The 18911-nt window shown below is 42.7% G+C and overlaps 1 protein-coding gene across 3 annotated transcripts in view; it reads left to right on the top strand.

The window, feature by feature from the left end:
- Positions 1-18357, top strand: part of SMAD1 (SMAD family member 1) — a 45574-nt gene extending 27217 nt beyond the window's left edge. For all 3 annotated transcript variants that reach the window (XM_048509571.1, XM_048509572.1, XM_048509570.1), the window contains 5 exons: positions 7809-8066; positions 9128-9244; positions 11909-12130; positions 15228-15484; positions 17126-18357. In XM_048509571.1, the coding sequence (XP_048365528.1) occupies positions 7809-8066; positions 9128-9244; positions 11909-12130; positions 15228-15484; positions 17126-17269 (998 nt within the window). In that variant the 3' untranslated portion in view covers positions 17270-18357. The remainder of the gene's footprint in view (positions 1-7808; positions 8067-9127; positions 9245-11908; positions 12131-15227; positions 15485-17125) is intronic.
- The last annotated feature ends 554 nt before the right edge of the window (positions 18358-18911 follow it).

The following is an 18911-nucleotide window of genomic DNA, read 5'->3' as shown; positions in this document are numbered from 1 at the left end:
AATATTTCCTGAAGAAGCAGGCAAGCTTTTAAGTGAAACGTGCTGGCTTGCAGTTAAAGCGTTTCATGCAACTTGCAAGCATAATCAGCAACTCCGTTATCTTCTCAGAGACAAATGTTCAATTTGGTGCTCTCTGTACACAAGATCGCTTGTTTGAAGGCTAATCTTCCCTCCTGGGCACCTTTACTTATAAAAAAGAACTGTTAAATAAAGTGGAATCAATTACCATCTAAATATATATAAGGGTAAGGCTGTGTTTAGAATTTTCCAAAAGCAATAGCTGGTAGTTAAGGGCAAAATGCTACTCCTCTGTGGATGTGACGGCAGCTCTGTAAGATGCATGGTCTTGCATTTGAGTAACATGTTGAAATGGCAGTCAGAATAGGTATGTCCTGTTAAAAAAATCTAATTTAAACATTTCTGTGCCACATTTCTACATAAATAGTGTCCCTAATGCAGTGAACATCAAACATACAAACATTTCAATGTTAAAAATGTAACGTATATAGACAGTGTTTTGTTGAAGACTTTCATGGCTGGAATTAACTGGCTCTTGTGGGTTTTCCAGACTGTATGGCCATGGTCAGTTAGTTTTTTGCCTGCATCTGTGGCTGACAGCAGGGGCCACTGTTACATACCTCTGAAGATGTCAGCCATAGATTCAGGCAAAACGTTAGGATCAAAAACTACCAGACCACAGCCACACAGCCCGGATCACCTTTATTTTGTCAGGGTTATTTCAGTTTATTAATCCCCAGCCATTCCAAAGCTGGCACCTGTTCAGGTTTCACATCCTTCCTAGGATTTTCTGGAAGCATGAGATAGAACTGAATATCATCCATATACTGGTGGCAGTTCAGCCCAAATCTCTGGATCATCTTTCTGCATCTTTACATAGATGATCCTCATGCTTTTCGATAGAGTAGAACATTGCAGAATCTCATAGATCAGAAACCAAGGGGCAAAGGCATAGCCCCCAGCACCAAATTCTGAAATCTATCTCTACAGTAGGACCAGCACCACGACAGAACAGTGCCTCTCAATACTAACCCAAAAAGACAGTCTCAAAGGACACCAAGATCAATGGTATTGAAAGCTGTGAAGACGTCCAGGAGGACTAACTGGGTCATTCCTCCCTCCATCCATCTCTTGGTACATGTCACCACCTGGGCAACTGCAGTGGATAGATGACTGAGAAGTTAACAGTCCAGCTGGGATAAGCACAGACCGGTCCTAATGAAATTGCAATCATATGCCTATATGGTCTCCCTTGCCACCGGGAGAATAGAAAGCGAAAGCGGGGCTGGAGGAAATATGTCTCTGTAAGAAATCTTGCAGCAGCACACATTTGCCCCCCACTTCACAGCGGATGCCTTGTGCCTAATCAGCCAATGTGTCATTTACATTAGAAATTAGATATTTTTCCTCACGGTTCTCTCATCATAGTTTTTAACAAAGAGATTATGGGTAGGTTTTAGCATTCCTGTATCAAATTCTGATCTCTTTTTTTTTAATCTAGTTTTAAAACACTCCCTTGTCCAAAGAATAATACATTTTTGCTCTTAAACTTTTGATTGTGCCACCTCTTTAAGTATATGTTTAAACACAAAAATTGGTAGCTGTTGTACATTGCTTTCTGATAGAAACTGGCTTGAGCATCTTGAGTAGGTGCATTGTTAAAGAGGCAATATAGTTATGTTGTAAGAAAAGAATTATAATGGATCCTATCCATCTTACTAATGCTTATCTCAGGGAAACTGGAAAGAAGCAAGGAGAGAAAGAACATAGATTTAGAAGTCTGACAGTAATGTCTTCATTCCATCCTAGAGCAGAGGCGTAGCAAGGGGGAGAAGAGCCCGGTGCACTAGTTTGTTCTCTGCCCTGCCCCAGAACGCCCCCACCCTGGAACACCATGGTCTTGCCCCAACAGGGGCGCGCACTCGCTGTGTTGCACACACACACACCCCGCCATGCTCTCTTGGAGCTACACCTCTGTCCTAGAGTTACTGCCTTCAAGGCCATGCCCATTTAATACAGACTTTTTCTTTCATTTTCTTGCCTTTCTGTAAGAAGCCCCTATGATATCATTTCCCTGCCTTAACACCTGCAAGCAGCTTGGGGCTACTTAGATGGCGGATAAGAAATGTGATCCAGTTGTTGCTAAAACTTCATGGCAGTTTGAAACTTGCTTTGAGGAGAGGGGGAGAACTGAAAGTTGTTTTTACAAATATTGTTACTGAGCTGGTGCTAGGATAAATATCGGAATGTAGCATGAAAATGCTAAGGTGAGAGTTTTGCAGCTCCTGTGTTTGCCAACTGCCTGTTCTGCAGTGTGAGCCACAGTCAAGCACGGCTTGGGTTGTCTCCTTGACCTGTCTGTCTGGAATGCTTGCCTTGAGAGCTACCCGGAATCGTCATTACATTTCAAGACAAAAAAAGCAAACGGTCCCAATCTTTGACCCTTCTGCTTTTGAAATACGTTATAGGTAACCTAAGATGGTGTGAGTTTCTTTATAATGTTCTTGAGCCTATTACTGGTGATAATGTGGGTTTCCAGGGGGGAAAAATCTGATTCAAATTTAAATGTGTTTGCTAATAATCTTAGCAAAATAAGACAACCCCTGTGCATGCCTGGACCATGTACAAAAGCTAGAATTTGTCCACGTCTAGCCCACTGAACAAAAATTACCTGCCCCATATCACTGGTTATTGGTCCTTCCACGTATTCTGTGCTTCTGTTGTCCAGCTTTGCTATCGCAGCCATATCATATTTCTGATTTTCTTCCTGTCCCTCCAAAAAAATGTGTAAATTGAGTCACCTTATGAACCAGTACTGCCATTTTTCAGACTTGAATGCTAGTGAGGTAAAGCCCCCTCTGAGTTCTGCAATATCTACTTTTATACAAAGCTGAAATAAGGGCATAGCTTCTAAATATGTCGCCTTCCCTCCTAATTTTTACCCCTTAACAAAACTCAGTGGCTGAGGTTCCATAGGAACTTGTCTTTCTTTTCTTTTCCTTTCTGTCTTTCTTTTTGTCACCAGGTCACAACTGACCCATCAGTCCTGTGGGATTTTCAAGGCAAGGGGCATTCAGAGGGGCTTTGCCATTGCCTGCCTCGGTGTATTGCCCTCCCCTCCCCTGCCTTCTTTACAGGCCTCCCATCCAAATTGTAACCAGAACTGACTCTGCTTAGTTTCTGGGATCTGATGAGATCAAGCTAGCCAAAACGATCCAGATCAGAACATGACATGTAGCCTAAACTTTGGGAACAAAATCTTTGGATAGTGGAAACGGGGTGTGATTATGTTAAATGGCTGAGAGGGATAGAACACAGGAAGTTACTAAAGGATTAGAGAAGATCGGAATTGTCTTTATGTACTCCAATTTATGTGAAGAAAGTCTTATAGCTTGGCTGCTGCTTTCTCATGTAGAGAGTCTGTAGTTATCACCACTTCAGTAGGTGAGCCAACTGCTGTAGTGGTTAAGAGCAGGTGGACTCTAGTCTGGAGAACTGGGTTTGACTCCCCACTCCTCCACATGAACTGCAGACTCTTACCTGGTGAACCAGATTTGTTTCTGCACTCCTACATTCCTGTTGGGTGACCCTGGGCTAGTCACAGTTCTTTGGAACTCTCTCAGCACCACCTACCTCTCAAGGGGGCTGTTAAGGGAAGACAAAGGGAAGTAGTTTGTAAGCTGCTTTGAGTCTCCTTACAGGAGATTAGGGGGGTATAAATCCAAATGTTTCTTTTTAATAAAACCTAGCATGAGCCTCATAGTGCAACAGCAGGTGGAGTGGCATTGTTTGGATTAGGATTATCAAACACAAAGAAAGCTAATCTGAAGCATCTGGAACTGATTTGTGTGGTAAAGCTGAGCAAGGAGAGATAGGACGAGGAGGAGTTTGGATTTATATCCCCCCTTTCTCTCCTGTAGGAGGATCAAGGGATCTTACAATCTCCTTGCCCTTCCCCCCTCACAACAAACACCCAGTGAGGAGGGTGGGGCTGAGAGAGCTCCAAAAAGCTGTGACTAGCCCAAGGCCACCCAGCTGGCGTGTGTTGGAGTGCACAGGCTAATCCAAATTCCCCAGATAAGCCTCCACAGCTCAAAAGACAGAGCAGGGAATCAAACCCGGTTCCTCCAGATTAGAGTGCACCTGCTGTTAACCACTATGCCACTGCTGAACTGTTAGTCTTTCACAAATGACATTTCAGGAGTTGGCTCTGGTAGCTGTGGCACTTCCTATCTACCTCTAGTTCTTGAATGTACAGGAGCTTCATGTTGGTAGGAAGGATGTAAGAGTCCCTGATTAGTCCAAACCATAATGTTCCACACCTCAATGATATATCAGCGCAATACTAAACAGATCAATATACTACCTTATGCAGATGCGAGTGGACTTAGGAGGGTGAAATGCTGTTCAGGGTTGCACTTTTAAGGTTTTTCAAAGGGTTGGTACCAGTTTAACCTTAAACAAGTAACCTGTACTGTGTTGCAAACTTCTTTGTATTTGTTTCCTCTGTGTAAGCTATTCAGTCTCATTTTACATGAGATTATGATGATCCATGTTTAGGATTAATTCTTGGGGCATGCCCAAGTGTGAAGACATTTTGCAGTGTGCCTGCTGCATAAGAGAAGAGAATGCATGTGAAGTGGCCTTATAGTGAATCAGACCAGTGTTCCTCAAGGCTAGTATTTTTAAGAGTCAGAGAGCTCTGCAGGGTTTTAGGTAGGGCCCATTCACATCCATCCCTTTTTGATCCCTTTAACTGGAGGTGTCAGGGATTGAACCCAGGACCTTTTGCATGGCAACAGTTGCTCTGCCCCTGAGTCACAGCACCTTCCCCATGGAAAGAATGAGGTGGGATTGCCATAAACGTTTGATGTCTGCATGTTGGAAGGCTGTTGAATTTTACCCAAAAAAAAGGTTGGTGCATAATCTTCAATAGATCAACGAGGCAGACATGGTCAGCAGAGATTCCAAGAGATGCTATCCATTTGCAGAGTAAATTTCACTTCTAACAAAGGAGAAGCCTACCTTCAGTGCAAGAAAGGGAAGGGTTACTTATCTGTGCAGCTGTATCCCTCTGTGCCTTGCAGCCTTTCCACAGCACAAAGCTCTGCGCCTCTTGATTATTTTGTAGCAACAGGTGCTCTTGGCTGAACACAGCACAAGTCTCCTGCTGTCTCTTCAGTTATGCCTGTTCCCCTGGGCTGGCAGCTACTTCTGAGATCAACCTCCTCCCCTTCTGTGTCGAATCTTAGCAATTTATTTTATACAGTGGAGATGTCTCATTTGATCAAACTAATTTTTTTAAATCAGCTGAATAGTTACTGGCCCAGCTAAAGGCAGGGTTTTCACTGCAAACTCTGAGTTTTGCAGCCTCTTGTAAGGATGGTGTCATAGGACTCAAGTAATCCGAAGGATTCTTGTACCTTTTGAAATAATTACACAGGAGGACACAACGGCTTCAGTTTGCCAGGACCATAATGGGAGATTCTGTGCCTGGTAGAGTCATTCCTTCTATGCTACTCTGCAATTGGGACTGACTTGGGAAGAGTTCCCAACCACTAGAAGTTGGTGAAGATGGAAGTACCACTAGCAGCTCCCCGTTTAACTGGTAACACAGATAGCTGGAAACTTCTAGGGGACATCCGTGTTGAGAGGCATTTTGACCGTTGCAGGCCTTAAGTAGGTGCTTCCGTTCCTAAACACACCCTTCATAGTACTCCTCAGAAGAAGCTCTTCTCAGTCTCTTGCAAATGGAAAGTAAAATTCCAGATGCACAGCTCTGCACAATATACGAGTCTCAGATTAGTGTCATGGTGTTTATGAGCTGTAAAGGAAAAGTTTGTACCAAAAGCGGCACCTTCTCCTCTTCTTCCTGCCCTTTTTTCTGCTTGGAAAATCCATTGCTTATATGCCCTTGGAAAATCTGATTAGTGTATCCGCTTGTGGATTGCTGAAGGCACATTGAAGTGTCTCTTCCAGCTGTTCTTGGGGGAGGGGGTTGGAGACAATAAATAACACGGCATGCAACAGTGTTTCATATGCCATTGTGTAAATTTGAGAGAGGGTGGGAAAGATCTGCTTTGTTTCAGAAATCGCGGCACGTGAGGCATTTTGGGCTTGGTGTCTTCAGAGGAAATGAAAAGGTACAACATCAAGGCCTTGAAAATATGGGCAAGAAAAGGAAGATATTTTAAACAAATAGGTCTTTGAAGCCCCCTTCTTTTCTTTGGCGGAAAATAAATAACAGGGATGTTGCTGCATGTGCAGAAATCCAGCTTCCTATTGCTGGACGTCCATGAAGTTCAGTGAATGGCTCCTGGCAAACTTGTTATCTCAGTGAAGGCTACTTTGCAGGGGGGCTTTTGAGTGGAGGGGAAAATGCAGTTCCGAGCTTCTCCTTGGGCAGTTCTTGCCTGCCAAACAGATAAATGTGTTCTCAATCTAGTCAATCTGTAAATGCCGAAATGCATCTGAAGGTCACCCTGACATCCTTCTCCTGGTTTGATGCTTGTGCCAAGGAGGAGGCGGCTCTGGCCTGGCTCCTTCCCACGTCCCAGAAGGAACATCGGAAGCTCTTGGACGTGTGGGAGGCTCCCACTTGGTGGCTCTCCCTGTTCTGATGTTTCCAGAAAAGCTTCCAGCGATGCTTTTATGGCGTTGGAAGAAGCTGTGGCTGTGCCGCTGCCCCCACAGCTCCTATACTGCTAAGAGAGGTAGCTGAAGCTCCCCATTTTTACAACGTGACTCCTCAAATAGGGTCTTGTGACAAACGTCTTCCAGCAACAGGTAGAGGTGTGGAAGTGATTATAACAGCACACCTGGATGTAAACCCCCTGAAATCAGAAGTATCTAGCTTCCAAGTGAACATAAGAAAGAGCCTGCTGGATCAGACCGGAGTCCATCTAGTCCAGCACTCTGCTACTCGCAGTGGCCCACCAGATGCCTTTGGGAGCTCACAGGCAGGATGTGGAAGCAATGGCCTTCTGCTGCTGCTCCCAAGCACCTGGTCTGCTAAGGCATTTGAAGATGGGACTGTGTGAATCTTGGGTTTCTAGACCTTTTATTGCTTCTTTGGGGGGATTTATTTTTATGAGGGTTGAGACTCCAGGCTGGGGTCAATCGAGACCTGAGCTGTGAGTCTGCCATGTCTCCAAGTGCAACCTGTTTCTTATATGATCGCTTCAGCAAAGACCGGGCATAATGCTTGAACGCCTTCCCCGCATAAAGCAAACAGGCGCAATGAGTAATGTTTTAATATTAACCTTTAGCACATTGCTTAAGCTAAAAATAAACTTTCAGCTGTTGTCTCCCAGCTCTTTTCGCTGCCTGCATACTATTATCATTGTCTCCAAATGAATGTATTCATTAGCAAGGTTTTCGGTTACAAACCATTATGTAGTTAGCAAGATACCAAAAGCACAAAAAGGGCAAATGTTCAGTGTTATTTTAGAAAATGTGGGCCTACGTTATCTGATTAAAATGGACACCCAGCAAGTTTCCTTTCTCCCCTCCCGCCAGACCACCTTCTCTCTCCCCCCCTCCCCCCCCAGCTGCTATGAAAACTGAGCTCCTGACTTTGGGATTCTGGCAGCCAGTTTGTTCACTATGAATTTAAGCTATGTAGAAACTGGATCAAGGAGCAGTTCTTGTTTAGACCCTCTTGTTTCCAGAAGGTGATTGTCTCCTTTACACACACACGCGTACAGGACAACTTTGCCTTTGTTTTGCCAATGGGGCCTTAGGAGTGAAGTCTTCAATTTCTGTTTTTTTTCCCCTTGTCTTATTTCCAGTTCTTCCTCCAGTGCTTGTTCCAAGACACAGTGAATACAATCCTCAGCACAGTCTCCTGGCTCAGTTTCGCAACTTGGGACAAAATGAACCTCACATGCCACACAATGCGACTTTCCCAGATTCCTTCCAGCAGCCCAACAGTCATCCGTTCCCTCATTCACCCAACAGCAGCTACCCAAACTCCCCTGGAAGCAGCAGTGGCACCTATCCTCACTCACCTGCCAGTTCAGACCCAGGAAGTCCCTTTCAGATGCCAGGTAAGGTTTGTCAGAGAGGCCAAAAATCCCAGGGCAGCCAGTTTAGGCCAGGTTAAAAATCTTGAGGCAGCAGCTGGAAAAGTTGATGATTATTTGTAGGCAAGTGTGCCAGTGATTGAATATGTGTCTTTACAAGCTTTGTGTGTAATGAAATATAACCACACTTTGCATCAGTTTGGGAACAAAACTTTTTACTATGGGATTTTTGGAACAGTAGTGTAACGGCTACAGTATTTTGCCCAATAAACATTTGGAGTGGTGTGTTAAAGTTTTATTGTCAGTGTTGTTTCAGATAGAAATTTGAAGGCCTGTGGTGGGCGGGGGTGGGGGATGGGATAAAACCTTCTTCCCCAAAACTCCCAAGCCTGAAAACCAAATATTCTGCACATGCCCCTTTTTCTGGGCCTTTGAATTTCCAGCTTCTGAACAAGTTTACTGTATCCTATATAATACATACTGAAGCAGAAGTCTGACTTGAGAGATTTGCTTGGCTAAGACACCAGCCACAAGTGGATGCTCACGCATTGCCCAGTCTCCAAGGGGAGCATTCTGAAACCGTGGGACCTCTGCAGTTTTTATTTAGTAAACCACTTGGGATTCATCTTCACTTTAATAAGACCATTGTTTGGTGCAAATTCCAGAGTTGTAAGGGCATTTCCACGTAGAATCTATTATAAGCTAACTGTGAAGTTGAAGTCCTGAGTGGTGGCTGCTGGGTCATATCTTGATGGCTGCGGGGCGGGGGGGATATGTTTTTCTTCTTGCTGTTTCTGTTGCATTTCCGATTAGTATTTTCATCCAGGAAGTCCCAGAAACTGAATCTGAGTGACCAAAGGAAGATGACTGTCATCCGTAATCATTTTACGGTGGCGTGTTGGTTTAGGGAGGAGTCTTGGTTCTGTTTGTCAGGGCTTTAGACATTGCCCTGAGCTAGAAAAACATTCAAGAAAGCAAGAATATTACTAGAGTCATGAGGGTATAGAGTAATCCAGTTCACCTTTTCCATTTGCTGTCAGTGTACAAAACAAAGGGTGAAGTAATTTCTCTCTGTGTGTTCTCAGCTGATACACCCCCTCCTGCTTACCTGCCTCCAGAAGATCAAATGACACAGGATGGCTCACAGCCAATGGACACCAACATGATGGCACCTTCAATTCCTCCAGAAGTAAACAGAGGAGGTAAAATTGCTCAGTCTGATAGGAATTGTTCATATTTCTTGCATAGTACTAAATGCGTCCAAATGGCATCACTCCAGTGGAGAATTTAAAAATGATACCAGCAGAACAAATTGGGGATTTGGAGACCAGCTTTCCGATGGTGTCCTGCCTGTATCCTCACATTTGTTCCAAAGGTTTAAATGTGCAGCCACATCGATAACTTAGCTGTTGTTGAACTGGGTTTATACCTTAAAACTGTGTGAAAAACAAAGGCAGACTATAACCTCAATAATGTAACCTATTCTTCTTTAGAACCAGGATTGCAGTTGATAAGCACAATTTTTGGTGGCTTCACTGACAAAAGCAGAAAGCAAATTTATTAGCATTTATGGTTATCTCTGCCAGCTCCTGCATTTTTTTTAGTTTTGTAAATGCTTTGTGTCTTTATCCTAGATATTTGGTATTGCATAGTATGCCTAGAACTGAAAGGAATGGCTTCTTTTAGTGCAGGTGTCTGCAACCTGCGGCTCTCCGGATGTTCATGGACTACAATTCCCAGGGGCTGATGGGAATTGTAGTCCATGAACATCTGGAGAGCCGCAGGTTGCAGACACCTGTTTTAGTGCTTCAGTTGAAGGATTCTTCTGGATGCAACAAATTGGTGTGTGTGGAAGTTTGCATTTAACAGTGTCTTCTGTGTTGGGTTACTCTTGAATTGGCTGCAGGTTGCATGCATTGGCTGTGTGGACTACTGTTGTGACTATTTCCCAGCACAATATTGTGCCATGTCCTATGTAGGCTGGACCACAGCCACATAAGATGTATCTAAAAATAAGGTTGCCAGATCTTGAACAAGAAGGGCTGAAGCTTGGAGGTGGAGCATCTGCTTTGCATCAGAACATTCCAGGTCTAAATTTTAGCTAAAAGGATCAGGTAGTAGGTGCTATGAAAGACTCAGCCCTAGACCTTAAGAGAGCCATTGGTAATCAGACAATACTGAACTTGATAGACCAGTGGTTGGTATAAGGCAGTTGCCTGTGTTCAGCAGGACTTCTATTACTTTTCTGTGTTGCTACCAGTCATATCGGTTCTTGCAGCATTTACTCTATGCTTGCAGTGGCTGCCTCCTTGCTGTCCCCTGTTAGACTTTGTGTTGGGTATTTCAACTGAAGTCTCGGAACGGATTGCATGTGGGGCACTTGCTTACAGTGATGCTCGCAGAAATGGGGAAAGATGTAATGGTCTGCCAGTCAACATTAACATGACAGAAGTTCCATCTGGATCTGATAACTCTTAAGTATCCAATTCATCTTTTCCCCTCGGTTTAATACCCCGCCTCTCTGTTTAAAAAATGAAGACCAAGTACATTGACCTCCTTACTTCACATTGTTTACCCACACCTGTTTCCCTTAACTCTAGGAGCTCATTTCTCTACCCTACCTCCCTACCTGTTATGTACAGTCACATCCTTTGTTTAACGGCCATCCCCCAAGGTCTGCTGCAGTTCAAGTTGAGGAAGGGCGCTGGGAGTTGGTGCGGGCTCAAATGCTCCGCTGCAGACCTTGAAGAGGCCTGTTCTTTGTGGAGATTTGTTAGTCTTAAGAGATTTGACTTAACAAGCTGCATCCTGTCAGCGAAGTTGGGTAACTCCTATTGTTGGCTCCTGCTGGGAATGGAGAGACAAAACGCACCTGCTCTGCATGACTTAAGGCAAATGTGAGGAAGTTAGTATGAAATCTGTGTGTGTGAGAGAGATGATTTCACTCTGCAGGAATGGCCAGCTGGCAGGATTTCTTCCTGAGTTTGAGAACTAGGGCAGAGCTCGCTTTGAAACATATGAGGTGCCATTTAAACAAATGGAAGCCACTGATAAAAAAAATATTTCATCCATCTCTTAGTTATCATTCCCTCCCGGTTTTGGATGCTTGCTATTTCTGTTTAGAGACTCAGTATTATATGCTTCTGTCTTCCTAAAATTTAAGACCACAAATTGGGGGAAGAGAATGATTGTCTTTCAGAAGCCCTAGAATTTACATAGTTATCAGTTTCAAAATGGCCATTCTGAAGGGCAGGGAAAAATTTTCACTGGTTTCTCCATTCTTTTTTTGTTTCCTTTGGTATTCCTGAAAGTCCCCCAGCCTCCAGAGTTGGGGGTCACCGTGGCCTGCAACAGGAAGGGGAAGATAGGAAAGATCTTTTCTGAAAGCTGTCCTTTAGCATGTTTCGGGGGGGGGGGGGGGGGCCATAGTTGATGCTGCTTAATTGTCTGGTTCACTGCTACCATACTGTTCTGTGACAAATTGCCTTTGGGTGACCAAGCAAAGAAAATTGAACGAGACTTAGTTCTTCCCAGCTGATGTACTCAGTCAGGTTACCAGTTAGACTTTTTGGCTTAATGGTGGAGGTCTAGAAAATCTATGCACTGTTTGCCTAGATACCAGCCACACCTCCTTCTGTTCTCCTGTGCTTCTAGGGCCTTGACTGGTTTAATACAAGGAGGTTCAAACATGCCGTATAAAAGGACATTGTGGGAGAATGACTTCTAATTAGCAGCTGCGTAGCCAGTTTTTTTCCTTCAGTGATCTGTTGCCAAAACCTACACATGGAAAATAAATAAATAAACACTTTGAAGCTCAGAAACTTATTAATTCCAGTGTCACTGGTTCTGTTTTTCCTTCTTTGCAGATGTTCAGGCAGTGGCTTATGAAGAGCCAAAACACTGGTGCTCTATTGTTTACTATGAGCTCAACAATCGTGTTGGAGAAGCATTTCATGCCTCTTCTACGAGTGTTTTGGTGGATGGCTTCACCGATCCATCAAACAACAAGAACAGGTTTTGCCTAGGGCTGCTTTCTAATGTTAACCGGAATTCTACCATTGAGAACACCAGAAGGCATATTGGCAAAGGTACTGTTGCTTTCTTTCACACTGTAGGTTGGGTATATTGCCAGTTTGTTGCATGTATTTAGAAACACTCGACCTGAATGCCTGTCTACCTTGTGCAAGAAATTGTTGTTTATGAGGGCAAATACTAGGTCGCTAATTAAGAGCATAGCTCACTATGAAGTTTCGAACTGAGTGGTATCTCAGACTGTTCTTGAGTAGGACCCATTTTTTCCCCAATTTATTTATGTTTTATTCAAACAAGTAAATAACATCAAACCATGTGTTACACCACATTTTACATCCCACCTTTTACATTATACATAATAGTGATACTAATAAGAAAAAAGGAAGAAAGGAAAGAAAGGAAAAAGAAAAAAATTACCTAATAAATAATAAACAAAAACATGTAAAAATGTGAAGGAAATACCATAAAGAGAAAGAAGCCATTTTTAATCTAAAAAGTAGACTGAAAATGTTTGGGGTTAAATTATTGGCCTTAACATGATTACAAGGAAACAAATATAGCTTGGGAAAAAACAGGAAGCTCCCCCCACCCCTCCTTTTGTGAAAGAGAAAAGTTGGAATCTCCTGCTGTCTTAGTTACAATTGGAAAGTGCTATTCACTTAATCCCAAATTTTAAAAAAATCTGGAATACTGAAATTTGGAATAGACAAGGAGGTTTCTTCTGAATAGCCAGGTCCATAAACTTAATAATGTGTTGGTTCTCATGTTAAAGATTTTAATTGCTGGCAGTTGTCTAGCTTTCAGGATGACCTATATACCTCATTTCATGAAGATAGGTGAAAGGTATAGCTATTATCTTTCCAAACCAAATATCATGGTGTTGAAAAGTTCCCTGGCTGATTCCATTTTAAAAATGTCCCTCTTTGAGATCCAAAGTTGCCTTCCATCAAGTCACTGTTGCATCCAATAGGAAGCCAATTTTAATTTTACGAGCAAGGAAGAACACCGATTTCCAGGTTATGATAGAAATGTTGACTGCAAAAAAACAGTTCATTATCCTGGTGTGTATAAAATAAAGGAACATCTACAGGTGGTGCTTTCACAACACTGAACTCTTTCAGTACACAGAATCTGAATCTAGTGGAACTTCGATTTCTCACACAAATGTGAGCTGCTACTTTGTTATGATTTGAGATCTGTTCTGTATTGTGGACTGCAAACCAAATTTCATTTCTGGGCAAAACTCATTAGAGGCAGGTAGCAAGCATACAAAAATGTATGCTGAATAATATCATTCGTGACAAGGCTGCTGCTGAAAGAGATTCTGTTGCCTAGCAGAGATGGCTCATTCTGCAGCACGTGTGTCCCATTACCCTGATCAGGCTGCTTCTAGCAGGGGAAGGGTGGAGGTGGGAGATCCCAGGCCTTAAAGATGTCACAGCCCTTGGTAAGGCAGAAGCTGTGGCTGTTAGTCAGGCGAGACTGTGGTAAGCGAAGAGGAGGGGAACAAAAAGTTTATGAGGGGATGTTCAAAGATGTCAAGTTCTATCCGGTAGGAGACTTTCCTTGGCCTCAGTAATCTCCCTCCTTTCCCCAGTTGAGGCACCCTCCACTCTCTAACACCTGCAGGACCATCCATTCCTTGTCTCCCACCCTTTTAAAGGACCACATGTTGACAGCGGTAGGCTTTGGGCATGTGAGACTTCTGATTGTGGGGGGAGGGGCTTAGGATGTGTTCTAAACACACAGTTTGGGGGGCAGGTATCCATCAATGGTTTAGAACGCCTGATGTGCCCTTTTCTTCACCACCCTGCTTTGTGCTCTGCTAAGGTACTGCAAGTCCTGAAGCAGACTGGAGTCAAATATTTGGGGGCAGGCTCTTCTCTTCCTCCCCCCCCCCTTCAAAGCTGGAAGTTGTGGCCATGTTGTGGCCTTTGGCAAACCCAAGTAGGAATAGACCTGCCCCCTTGTCTGATAGTTTTATTCTCCCCCAAAGAGCCTGATTTTCCACCTTGGGAAGGGGAGAAGGACAAGAATGGAGGGTCTGTTCACCTGAATTTTGTGCCATCGTCACTTGATTTATGAATCAATGATCTCCAGAAGGTCCTCTTGTTAACAGGGCTCAAGTCATGCAAACTGAGGGCAGTGGCTTTCTTTATTGAACCAGTCCATCTCATGATGGGTCTTCCTCTTTTTCTACTGTCTTCAATGTTTCCTAGCATTATTGTCTTTTCCATTAATGTACTGTAGCTTCACTTCAGTCATTTTAGCTTCTAGCAGCATCATTACCAGATAAAGCCTTTCTTGGGCTGTGCTTTATCAGGTCACAAAGGAGTATGAGTTGTGTTTGATGTTTCTCATGTCAAAATTATGTATTTTTTAAAAAATGTATGGGAAGAGGCTAGGCTTTGGACTGGGGTTTTTTTTGTGCATAGAAGGGTTAAGGGAATATTCAAACATTATAAATAGACAAAATAATGTAAAAATGTCATTATTCATTTAGAGTTCATAGAGGTCAACTTAACTTATTCTGTCATTTGAACGAGTTGCTGATTAACTATGTTGATTATCCACACACACACACACACACACACACACACACACACACACACACACACACACACACACACACACACACACAGAGAGAGAGAGAGAGAAGTATGTATTTAATATATGGAAGTGTCATTTTGTATTTCTGCTCCCCTTCAAAAATAAAAGTAGGTCTGACCCTGACACTAAATCAGAAGATTTAAGATTCTGTAGCTTGGCTAAAGAAGTTGTTGGAACTGAGAAACTGGACTGTAGAAGGAGGAAATCAGATGCAGAAACCTATCCAAAACATATGCATTCCCAAAAGGGATATTTTAACAATGAAAAGTTTTCAAATCTGAGATTGCATTTAGATATCTAAAATTGCAGCTTGCACATAGTTGACTCACGCTACCAGTTCACGAAGTAATTTGTACATCTCCTCCCCCTGATTAGTTTAGGTATAATGGCAATTATGTGTCACTGCTGAGAAAACAGCCTTTTCTCCTTAGCATATTGCACTAGAAATATGGCCACTTGTTCGCTGCTGATTTGAACTCTCCTCCTCTTCCCACAAGTTGTCTCATGTCATTATAAGACTAACAAATCTTCCATCTTCTGTAGGAGTTCACCTGTATTATGTTGGTGGAGAAGTTTATGCAGAGTGCCTTAGCGACAGCAGTATTTTTGTGCAAAGTCGAAACTGCAATTATCACCATGGCTTCCACCCAACCACAGTTTGTAAAATTCCGAGTGGCTGCAGTTTGAAAATCTTCAACAATCAAGAATTTGCTCAACTTCTGGCTCAGTCAGTGAACCACGGCTTTGAAACAGTGTATGAACTCACAAAGATGTGCACTATCCGTATGAGTTTTGTAAAGGTAAGAGAGGCTTCTTCATATAGGCATCCTCCTAAGGCAGTGATGGTGAACCTTTTAGAGACCGAGTGCCCAAATTGCAACCCAAAACCCACTTATTTATTGCAAAGTGCCAACATGGCAATTTAACCTGAATACTGAGGTTTTAGTTTAGAAAAAAACTGTTGGCTCTGAGGCATGCGTTACTCGGGAGTAAGCTTGGTGGTAGTCGGTGGCTTTGCTTTGAAGCAACCGTGCAACTCTTTCAACGGGTGGAGATCCACGATCCTAGGAGGGTTTTACTCCAAGGAAGCAGAGCCCAGCTACTTAGCCATGAGGCAACCGGAGGCTTACTCCCAGGCAAAAGATCATGCTTTAGTTCTTCGCATGAAAATCAGTGGGGTTTAACAGCACTTAACAGGGTTACCTACACTGCTCCCCCAAAACTAGGTCTTAGGTTTAATTCTAACAATCGAGCCCAGTGGCCCAGGCCAGCCTAGATGTGTGTGAGAGGGTGGGGATGGCTCTGATTGCGCGTGCCCACAGAGAGGGCTCTGAGTGCCACCTCTGGCACCCGTGCCATAGGTTCGCCACCACTGTCCTAAGGTATGTGGAAAGAAACAGAGGAGACTTCAGTTCACTGTTCAATTTCTGCCTTTCTATTAGCAGGCCTTAGAGTGGGTAGCTATCAGAAAAGTGACTCTTACAGGTAAAATCAGGTAAAAAAACCCCTACCTGAAAAACAAAAGTAATCACCTCAGAGAAAGGCCTCTGAAATTTAGTCCTTTATAAGTCTCTCCCTGAGCTCTTTCGGGCTTTTTTAGTCAGACAGCAATTTGAACAGAGTATTTTGTCCCCAACCTTTCTACCACTGATTCATAGTACAAAATATTGGCATCCAAGAAGCTTAAGTTTAAAAGGTGGCTTATTTTTTTATTTATTTTGACAGTCTTTCTTGTTTTAAAGGTAGGAGAACTGGGGTGCTAGGCAGCAGAAACATTGCTGAAAGGCTGAGGGAGTGGGCAGGGTTAGGGTGAAACCAGAATGCTTTGTTATGTCCTTGACTATCTTGGCTACTGCATCTTCTGTCTCTCGTGAGGGAATTTTGCTTGGGAAAAAAACTGGATGCTACTGGAATGGTTAACATTGGCAAACTGTACTCAGCACTATATTCCAGTCACTAATCTTGCTACTATGCTTTGAACCTGTAGAAGTTCCTAAGGAGATCTTCAAAGATAGCTTCAGAGATAGCATATTTCCTTAGTCTGATCTGAATATTACTTGGGCATAGATAATGGAGTCTGTCTATCTCCAAGCATTAAATTTTCTAAAACAGGACTGTCTGAATTTGATATGTCTGTAATTGCCTTTCCATTTATACAGGAATTGGAATGTATGTGGTAAGATGCACAGATGTGACTTGCAGGTGTGACTTGCAGGTCAGGAACATTGTTCCCCTTGCCCCTTTAAGAAAAGCATTCAAGGAAGTGCTTTTTAAGCAAAAGCTTTTTGGTTAATGACAGCTAGAGTCAGTTTTGTGCTGTTTTTGTCTGTTGATTACATGACTTTGTGATTGTTTTGTTCTTTATAAGCTGCTTTGGGTCTACCATAGTATAAGGATGAAAGCAGGCTGGAAATAAGTAAATTGTGGTCTCTTTTTTTCAGGGTTGGGGAGCAGAATATCACCGGCAAGACGTCACGAGCACACCCTGCTGGATTGAGATACATCTGCATGGTCCCCTTCAGTGGTTGGATAAAGTCCTTACCCAGATGGGCTCTCCTCATAACCCCATCTCTTCTGTGTCTTAAAGGATTCTGAGCAGCTACACTCTGGAAACTATTGAGCCTTGCATGTACTTGAAGGATGTATGAGTCAGACACATGTACAAAACTGGCAGCAGCCTTTATCATACTTGACTTCTGTGACCAACTGTTAGATCAGGAGAAAAAAAAGCTGATAATAAGTTGTTGGTATCAAGATTTTTAGTTTACATAGTAATATTCTCTTGCAGATCTTGTCTGCAGGGCAGTGTGTAATAGTTAGGGATGACCAAGTCAGTGTAATCTAGGCACTGTTCTCAAGCTCATATGCATGCACACAATAATTCCCCTTCTGTGGACATCAGTGATATTGTGCGTATGTGTTCTGGAATGAGTACAAAGTTACTCTTTTCCAGTAAGCTTTTGACACTATTCAAAACTCACTGGTTTAGTACTAGTTGCTGTCCTCTGAAAGATTAAGGCTTCTGTGTAATCTTCTGAAATTGTGTACTGACCATACTGCTGCAAGATTTTTTAGGTGTGCTCTTTGCTAAATGTATGTACAGTGTATTTGGAAGTTAGAGATGGGCTAGCCTAAAGAAAGTAGATAGATGAGGGAGGCGGGCGGGCGGGCAGGGACTCTGACAAGGACCGATAGAATAATAACTGTAAGCATAGCTTGTTAAACAAGTCCAAGTCTTTGCTGTGTGCATTTCATTTTTATAGTGGCTTCACCTTACTAACTGATCTATTTCTGCCCATGCACAGCTTCTTAGATCAGGGGCAAGTAAATAAATCTTTGTCATGTACAGCAAGGTCTGTATATTTCAAGACAAGCTGTACAGCCTTTTGGGATTGGGCAGTCTTACACAGTTTGCGTAACAGAGTAGCTGTTTCATTTTGTAAGAGCTTTATGTTTTGCCAGCTTAGCAAATGCTGGCACATGCTGGGAGGACTTAAAACCTATTCAAGTGTTTCAGACTTAAAAGTTAATTTTTTACCATTTTAATTGTTTTCTTTCTGCTAATGTTTTATATTCAAGCTGTAGTACTTTTTTCAGTATTTTTTTATTCCAAAAATTAGTGGTTCATCTCTACTGGAAGTTCAAATAAACATGTTGCTTACTTTGATTAAAACTGTCTCTTATGAATTTCTTGCCTACTAGATTTTGTAACAAGTTGTAAACCATTTGTTGGCCACAGTATGGAATTTTGGTAACAATTTTCATGAAGAGAGAAATTTCCTATATCCTTTTCCACCAAAAGAACTAAGCATGGTTAGTAGCACGCTAAATAGTACAAGACTGAGGAGAAACAGTCCCCCACTTCCCCCACCAGAAGGTATTTCTACTGTAAATCAAGGGAATCACCAACTGAATGGGAAAATTGATGGGAAAATATGACCTTGTATCTGCCAGAAAGATACAACAAATGCTGTGCTTAGCAAAGGACAAGAGAAACCCCCTTTTGCAGGAATCTATTACATACCATGTAACTGTGGATGAGAATACATAGGAAATACAAAATGCAGCATTCTGACAAGAATTAAAGATCATGCAAGGTATTGCTGATTAAATCAACCTAAAAAATCTGCAGTAGATGTACATAGTCTACACCAAGTCAGACATAGGATCTTATTTGAAGACACAGGAATTCTTGACAACTCTGACAGCTGCTATGTCAGAGTACAC

Source organism: Sphaerodactylus townsendi, linkage group LG10 (assembly GCF_021028975.2).
Source record: "Sphaerodactylus townsendi isolate TG3544 linkage group LG10, MPM_Stown_v2.3, whole genome shotgun sequence".
NCBI lineage: Eukaryota > Metazoa > Chordata > Lepidosauria > Squamata > Sphaerodactylidae > Sphaerodactylus > Sphaerodactylus townsendi.
Note: the sequence above shows the minus strand (reverse complement) of the source record. Positions and strands in the feature narration are given on the sequence as shown.